We start from the raw sequence: 8,726 nt of genomic DNA on the forward strand, positions 1-8,726 counted from the left end.
GGGCGAGGACCCCTTTGGCTATGCCCCTTGTCTCACATACACATCTGATAGTGCCAGTTGGCCCATCATCCTTGCTCTGCTCATGTCTGTCTTACTGCCTAATATATTACCCCAAGGATCCTGGCTCTGAATTCTTTCAGGGAAAATGGGGTTGAAATTCTCTTCTGTAATTACTTCCATGCTGAGATGGGTCAGAAGTTTCTCTCAGAGCCAAGAGATCCTTGCTGTCTGTCAGAGGGACAATGAGGCCTGGGCACAGAAGGAGGTGGGCTTGTGACCTGGCAGAGACAAACTGTAGCAATTAGAATAGTAAGAGTCACAACATCCTTGTCTCTCTGGAGCCATGTCCATGAAGACGCAGGCATCTTCTAAGTCTATTATACAGTTTTCTGCAGGCCACTGTCAGGGCTATGCGTGGCAGCTGTTTCCTCTTTCCAGCCACAAACACAGTCTGTCCAATTCCCCAAAATGTATTCTGGCACAGGAGAAAGTTGCTTCACTGTACACTGGTAGCTTAACCCCTATACAGCTGGGCTTGGACCTCTGCCTAGCAAACTGCAGTCTACAAGTTCAATATGCAGCCTCCGGTCCTCAACCCAATGGGGTCTTGGCTAGTCCCTCAGTCAGACTTCTCCTCTCTTGGAGAATCTCAAAGTCTTGAAGGCTCCCTCCCAGGTCCAGGGAGAGCGCCGTTTGTGGTTTTTTTTGCCCTTTTGTTAACCCTGTTTACTAGTTACAGGGTCCTGCCATAAGCTGCCAGTCCAAAACAGCCAGAGTTGCAGTTAGAAATAGCCCTGCATTACATAGCACTCCTGTGGCAGTGGGTTGGGTTCCAGGCCCCTGCCTTCATACCTGTCTCCTGTGGCAGAGCAGTGATCAGGCCTCTCCCAAGGGAGTGCACTAGAAGGAGATATCAGCCCCCTCCTCTGCTAGCAGCAACAGGTACCGAACCCTTTCAGTACATTTGACCAGCTTCATTCCTGGCCACTTTTACAGATTCCAGGGCCCGTTGTCTTTTAACCAGCAAGCCAAATGACACTGGCCTGTATTATTTCCTATTGTGAGATAGAGGAAGACAATTCCTACAGAGGAGAGAAATAGAAACAGCGGGAGTTTTCAGAGAAAACTACAGGCCGTCACTGTAGTAGCCCTCCCTCCTAGAGGCTGGGATCCGACCTGTGGAGGAAAATGACTCTTAGTTTGCTTGGAAAAGAAGGCAGAGGATGACAAGGGTGCAGGGAAATTTTACTAAAAGCCTGGAGGGTCTCCTGAAAGAAAAGATCCTTAATTTAGCACAAGCAGGGGGCAGGGCCCGTAAAATCTCCCCGCCCTGCAGAGCTGTGAGCCCTGCTCCTGAAAGTCCCAGTCAGATAAGAAAAGCCACAGATACCTTTAAATCTACCCCAGAATTCCAAAATTTCAACCTAACACAGCAAAATCACAGAGTAAACCAAAGTCCCTAGTATTCAAACATAGGCAGAAATTTTTACTAAGTGGGCTGATTCCTCCCGTGATAGAGAGCAAACATTTCTGAGAAAACTAGCTCAAAGTGCTGCTTGAGACTTTTGCAGACCATCACGGGTTCAGCCTTCAGTAAATCAAATGTTTTAACCAAATGAGCAAACAGAAAATCAAAGTAGTTTTTGCTTTCACACAGACCAGTTAATCAGCAGATAATTATGCCAAGACATACAAACATCTGTACTCACACTCCCTCAGACTAGCCCAGACTGGAGCTGAGGAGATAATGCCCAACTCCCCAGATGGGCATGGGGGCATTCCCAGCACCCATGCCCCAGACCAGAATTCTTGACTGATGTCTCAGTGAGAACCTACCGGAGGAGTTAAGGTTGCATCGAGCCCCCCTTCTCGGTAGCAAATTGACTAGTCCCACACACAAACAAACAGAAGAGTGAACCCATAATTCCTTAATCGAATCTGAATTCACTCACCTCCGGAGTCCTGATTCCTGATTTACCTGACGAAGTCCTATGACTTGTGGGGAGGTGATCAAGCTTCCCATTCCACTCACTTGGAGTGGGCCTGACTGACTGGGGCCCCTACCTTACCAATTCTGCCGACAGGTCCAGAGGTGTCCATCCACTTTCTCCAGATCCCGGCCAGGTCCTGGGCTGAGGTCTGGGAGCACCTGGAGTTCCCCCTGGTTCAATTCTGCTAAAATCTGCAGATTGCACCTCCCAGAGGCCTATCCTGCGCACCCAGGCCCCAAACCCTGTCCACTCACTGGAGGCAAGAGTAAAACGCGGTTAGCTTCCCGGTTCAGGGAACCATATGTTGCGGAAGAGCAAAGAAATACCAAGCACGCTTCCTAGAGAAAGGGAGGTACCCCGCTTATTAATACTAGCGGACTCTGGGAATAATTTCCAAATCAGTGAAGAAACATGCAGAGCCTGTCTATATATACCCCACTGGTGTCTTTGTTTTGCAGATATGCCCCCTGCCCACTTCATGGCCCTGCAGGAAGGTCCCCAGGTGTCAGGCCACATCAGATGGTCCATCCTGGCACCAGCATAACAACCCTCCTCCCCAGGGCAGTGCATTGCTTACAGTTCCATAGCCTCTCCATTTAGATAACAAGTTCTGCAAGACCAGTTTCCTCCTCAATACAATATTCTAGAATAGCAATTTGAGTTATAAGTGAAGGTGTAATATAGTTATTGTTTATTTGACAAAGCTTTCCGTCACTAATTGGATTTCTGCTATCTCTCTGCTTATGTAGATTGACTTAAGCTATTTATCCTCTGGTTGGGGAGGAATAGTGTAAACCATTTACTTTTTAAGTGTCCTTGGTTTCAGGAAGATAGAATTTACTAAATGGCTGCAGACTGCTGAATGTTCTAGGCCAGTGATGGCGAACCTTTTGAAAAACCCTAACTTAACTCTGGTGCCATGTCACATATAGAAATTTTTTGATATTTGCAACCATAGTAAAACAAAGATTTATATTTTTGATATTTATTTTATATATTTAAATGCCATTTAACAGAGAAAAATCAACCAAAAAAATGAGTTCGCGTGTCACCTCTGACACGCATGTCATAGGTTCGCCATCACTGTTCTAGGCTGTTCCCAATTTGGATCCTCATCTCCCCATATAAATTAATTTATATGAGAGACCTTTACTGTATTGTGAAAAGTCAATTTACACAGGCAATTAAAGCATGTACCTTTACTGAAAAAGCAAAGCAAGTAAACATATACATCTGGGTTATGAAGTATAGACGGGCCCCAGCCAATCCGAAGAAGATGCTGGGTGGGGTTCTGAGGCATCATACACCCTCCTGTCCATATGTCTAAAAATTACTTTGCTGAATATTCTGGTACAGATTATTTCTTAAGGTTCCCTGTTACTTTGTTGTGGCCTCCCAGAAATCATGAGAAGCACCTGGCAACTTTATTTTGCTAAGCCTTGAGACTGCTAGCTTCTTTGCTTAAGGATCCTCATCCTTAAGGAGTGAACCCACCACCTTTTTTATCTTTCCTTTCCCCATCCCTTTTTGCGTTCTTTTGTTAGGGAAATTTTTTAACTATCTGCTCTTGTGTCCTAGGCTGGGGAAGATAATGGCTTGATAGATACAAGATGGCTGTAAATTGCCCACATTGTTTGGCCTTGGTTTTAACTTCTGATCTGGTGGATTCCTCAAGAAGAGGATTTGGGGCTTGATCTTCAAGGCATTGGAGAGCCACTGAAGACTCTGAGCAGGAGAGGCTCATGGATAGATCTCCATTTGAACAGATCACTTTGGAAGTTAGTGAAAGGACTAATTTGGAGGGTAAAGAATGGAAGTGCAGAGACCATTAGGGAGTTCTTTATGAAATACTCCCTTGGGACACTGAGAATGTTTTAATGTGTTCCTGTATGGAAAGGAGGAGTGTTTGTGCAGAACAGAATATTTCAGTTAAACTTTAGGCTAAGACTTAACATAGTAAAGTTACAAATCCAAAAAACCTAAAATCTTGGTAAATTTAACTTCACCTTAATTTTACTAAAAATCTGTTAACTTTGAATAAAATTATCACACTTTCATTTGTTCATTGACTAATATTTGATTAATTCAAATTTAAGAAAAAAACTTTCCCTTGGTCATTCCCATTTACAAATTTAAAGTTTTTTGTATATATCAACCCTTAAAAATTTACTATAGTTGATTTTTAAAAATAATCCTATGTAATAAAAGGCTAATATGCAAATTGTCCCCTTGACTGGGACTTTGACCAGGGGGTGGGGCCGATTTCAGCTCCACCCCTGATCAGCCCCCCCAGGCAGGGCCAGCTGGCCAACCTCCTGCATCCCCTCCCCCTTGCCAGCCTGGCTCGATTGGACCCCACCCGTGCATGAATTCATGCACTGGGCCTCTAGTCTATATATATAAAAGGCTAATATGCAAAGTGTCCCCTCAGGAGGTCGGCTGGGAGACTGGGAGTTCGATCACTTGCTATAACATGCTCTGAACACCAGGGGCTGGCATGGAACAAAAGAAGGCCCGGGCCAGCAGCCAGCAGCGATGCCCTGGCTGGCAGCTGGCAGCCAGGGAAGGGAGGCCCCAGCCGGCAGCCGGCAGGCCCCTATCAGCCCTGATCACTGCCAGGCCTAGGGACCCTGCCTGTGCACAAATTTCATGCACCAGGCCTCTAGTTTTATATAACTAACTGAGCAAACTTAGACCTGTAACAAGAAAAATCTAAAGTACTTAAATAACTCTTGCAAATTGAATAAATTATGCTTATAATTATAATAAATCAAATTCTCATAAAATTCTAATATAAGATGTATGTCAGATTCTCTTGAACATTTAAAATAATTTAAATAACAAGCATGTGCAGATTATTCATACACATAACATAGTGGCTTGAGTTTCATCTGCTTCATTATATCTGTTTTTAATTTCAAACCTTTTTAGTGAAGTGGTACTGCACTCACTGCAGGGAAGCAGTTTCACCTTCTCAGAATAGCTGAGACTTCTGGTCAGAAGGCTTCTCTTTTGGACATTTGAGACTGAAGGCTGTGCACATCGTCTGTGTTTTCAAAAGTCACTCAGAGTCATGGATCTATTCCATGCATATTTAATAAAATAACTTTAGAAATATGTATGCCTTGGTCTAAATAATAAATTCTGGTAATACGGATTTTAAGAACATATTTATTTTTATGACTAGATTTATCTAACTGTATTATACTAATTAAAACTATGTTTAGTCTTTTAGAAACTTCTATCAATTAATATCTTTAAATATAGAGAGTCTAAAATGTTAACTTTGTAAATAGAAAGATTGTGACTTGACAAAATTTTAGAAGGAAGAATTTTGTGTCAGTTTTATTGGTAGGAGAAAACGTACATCACAAGACTTGTCAACTAAGTACTTCAGAGTAAGTGAGATGTGCCAAGTTTACTACCAAGACCGCTCTGCTGTTTTAGACCACTTGTGCTCATAGTTGTGTGCTCTTGCTGCTTATTTAAAGAACACTGTGTGCCAGAACTCCAACATTGTATTGAATAGGAACTTAAGTAATTTGTATGAAATACAATAGTTTGAAAAGAAAGTTTATTCTAGTAAGTCCCATTTTTAAATTTTGTGCATATACCTAGGGCAGTGATGGCGAACCTTTTGAGCTCGGCGTGTCAGCATTTTGAAAAACCCTAACTTAACTCTGGTGCCATGTCACATATAGAAATTTTTTGATATTTGAAACCATAGTAAAACAAAGATTTATATTTTTGATATTTATTTTATATATTTAAATGCCATTTAACAGAGAAAAATCAACCAAAAAAATGAGTTCGCGTGTCACCTTCAATAGTTCTAGATCAAGACCATTCACATTTTGTTCCAAAATTATATGAAAAGTATTCCTTTATTTAAAACTAGATGGACTATTCAAAGTCCACATAGCTATAAAAAAATAATAAGAAATGTGGAATTTTGAAACATATGAAACGCGTGTCATAGGTTCGCCATCACTGACCTAGGGCAAGGTTGGGGAACGTTTAAGGCCCTAGAAATCTTTTGATCTGGTCTTGCCAAGCAACCACAGGTGGGACTAAAAATTCAATAAATCTAGGAGTTTTTTTCATAGCAACATAAGTTTATATTAAGTGAATTAAATTAAGCAAATGATGTTATAAATATCCGAATGGCCCTTGGCGGAAAAAAGGTTCCCCACCCCTGTTCTAAGGAGTTGTCTCTCCCCTCAAGATACATTCTTAACTTATCTTTGTTTTTTTTAATCTATAAGAAGAAAATATGCTATTTCTTACTTTTTTTCTTAACAAGTCATGAAATTAAATGATGATGACAAGGCATGGTTGTTCTAGAAGCATCTTGGTGCTCTGCCATGTACACATAAAGCTAATAGTTAAAACCAAAAGACTTTTAAATCCTGCTGTATTCATTCCCTGGGGCAATGAATCCAACAAAATTCAAAAGCAGCAAAATACTTTGGATTGTGTTTTAAAATAATAATTGTTTACCTTCACACCAATTCGTATAGGTTTGTGGGTAAACTTTATGGACTCATTATTTGCTTTAAAATTTGAGAATAATTTTTTCATCTATAGGGTTTTGGACTGACAAGGAGGAACTAAAGAAACTGAGACAAAGTGAAATGGTTTTCAAGCCACAGAAGAAATGGCAGGAATATGAAATGAGTATGGAAAACTGGGTGAAGGCAGTGAAACGCTCCATGAATTGGTATAACAAGACATAGCACCAAACAGAATGGCTGAAACTGCAGATGGCTGCATGTGACATGCAGATGAGATGAGCTCAGGAACACCAGTACAATGGGGACTGAGAGGAGACTTAAAATGATCTTCGCAACTGAGGAGAAAAAACACTGATTTTTTTAAAACGACAATAAACAAAATTTTTAAACCTCCATTTTTTAATTTTTTTTTTATCCAAACCTTGGAAAGATTCTAAGGCGGCAATACCTCAAAACTTTCTATCTTCTGTTTTGTAGCAAAATTCCAAAGGACATTAGTCATTAGCAATTATATTTTGACAGTTATAAGTCTTCCTTTTTAAAATACTAGGTCTATGGTACATATGAACATAATTATTTACTATCCAAATCAATAGTTCTAGATCAAGATCATTCACATTTTGTTCCAAAATTATATGAAAAGTATTCCTTTATTTAAAACTAGATGGACTATTCAAAGTCCACATAGCTATAAAAAAATAATAAGAAATGTGGAATTTTGAAACATATTTTATATTTAAAGCCATAATTATTCAATGTTGTATCCAAATACAAGCTTGATTTGTTTATGTCGGATAAGCTTGTTAGTCAGTTTTTTCCTTTATTGAGCTTAAAGCCACTGCCTTAATTTTTCCTTGTTTAGTCAATATCCGAGCATTATTTATATATTAAAAACACTGAAACTTAGGGTATTGATTCCTAAGGAACAAGAAAATACTGTATTTTTCTTCTTAAATAGTATTTCTTTCAAACATTTCTGGCTAAAGTATAACATCCCATTTTAAAAAACAAAACAAAATGTAGGTAGTAAGTATAAGTCTTCTGTTTTTGTTTTTAATCTTTCTTAGTTGTTGAGATGTCTGCATATATGTCATTTGTTTTTATTAAGTGCCTAATTGACAGAGCTTAATTTGAAGAAAGTGCCCTAATTTACCAGTGACTTAATGATGGTTTTCATTGGGTATTTTACCTGTCCAGTTATCTTTTTAATTTTGGTCTGTGTTTTCCTCTCTAAAACATGCAGGGGTAGCGGTAGAGGTCGGAGATGTACTTAAAAGAGCAAGACAGTTCTCTGTTCTCCAGCTTTTTTGATAGAAGAGTAGAGGGGCAAGAGTTGTGAGTAGCTTCAGGCCAGGAGTAAAATTGCCTTAAGGCAGTTGGTCACCTTCCTGCTCTCAGATGATTTGCCCCTCCTTACTTTTGGGCTAGGTCAGTGGTCGGCAAACCTCAGCTCGAGAGCCACATGTGGCTCTTTGGCCCCTTGAGTGTGGCTCTTCCACAAAATACCACGTGCGGGCGCGCACGTACAGTGCGATTGAAACTTCGTGCCCCATGCACAGAAGTCAGTTTTCGGCTTGCGCGAGTCTATTTTGAAGAAGTGGCTTTACAAGAAGTGGGGGGTGTCAGTCAGGCGACGAAGTGCCGGGGGGAGGTACATTGTTTTGAGGTACGTTCGCTGAGGTTGACCCCTTCCAACTCTCCCATCCACACTCCTCTATCTGAAACAAGTATACAGGACGAGTGTGGATGGGAGAGTTGGAAGGGGTCAACCTCAGCGAAACTGCCTCAATCAGATTGAGGAAGTTTTTAGCAAAGGCCAGCTTAGGAGTACCCTAATTAAGTTAATAACAATGTACCTACCTATATAGTTTAAGTTTAAAAAATTTGGCTCTCAAAAGAAATTTCAATTGTTGTATTGTTGATATTTGGCTCTGTTGACTAATGAGTTGCCAACCACTGGGCTAGGTTCCTGTTAGATTGGCGGCAGTGATGAGATTCACTTCCCTATTGGTCGGGTTTATCACAAAAAGTACTATGGCTAGCTGTTTAATAATAATGTAATTGTAAAGGGACTGTTACAGGAAATTTTGGTGTGCTTTTTTGTATGACCTAAGAAAAACAACCCCCGTCCCCCAAAGAAAACCACACAAACAAGATGATGGAGAAAGTTCAAATCGGTTGGTTGAATTGTGCTTTAATGTGTCTGTTCACTACTGAAAAC

General features: G+C 40.5%; 1 protein-coding gene across 4 annotated transcripts in view; it reads left to right on the forward strand.

The window, feature by feature from the left end:
• GK5 (glycerol kinase 5) overlaps positions 1-7,197 on the forward strand; it is a 145,204-nt gene extending 138,007 nt beyond the window's left edge. For 3 of the 4 annotated variants that reach the window (XM_081086158.1, XM_081086159.1, XM_081086160.1), the window contains one exon: positions 6,579-7,197. In XM_081086158.1, the coding sequence (XP_080942284.1) occupies positions 6,579-6,727 (149 nt within the window). In that variant the 3' untranslated portion in view covers positions 6,728-7,197. Of the gene's footprint in view, positions 1-3,569; positions 4,047-6,578 lie in introns of those variants that run through there. The other variant, XM_081086161.1, reaches the window with a different exon arrangement.
• Positions 7,198-8,726: the final 1,529 nt, after the last annotated feature.

This window comes from Myotis nattereri, assembly GCF_964212035.1.
Source record: "Myotis nattereri genome assembly, chromosome: 3".
In the NCBI taxonomy this organism is placed as follows: domain Eukaryota; kingdom Metazoa; phylum Chordata; class Mammalia; order Chiroptera; family Vespertilionidae; genus Myotis; species Myotis nattereri.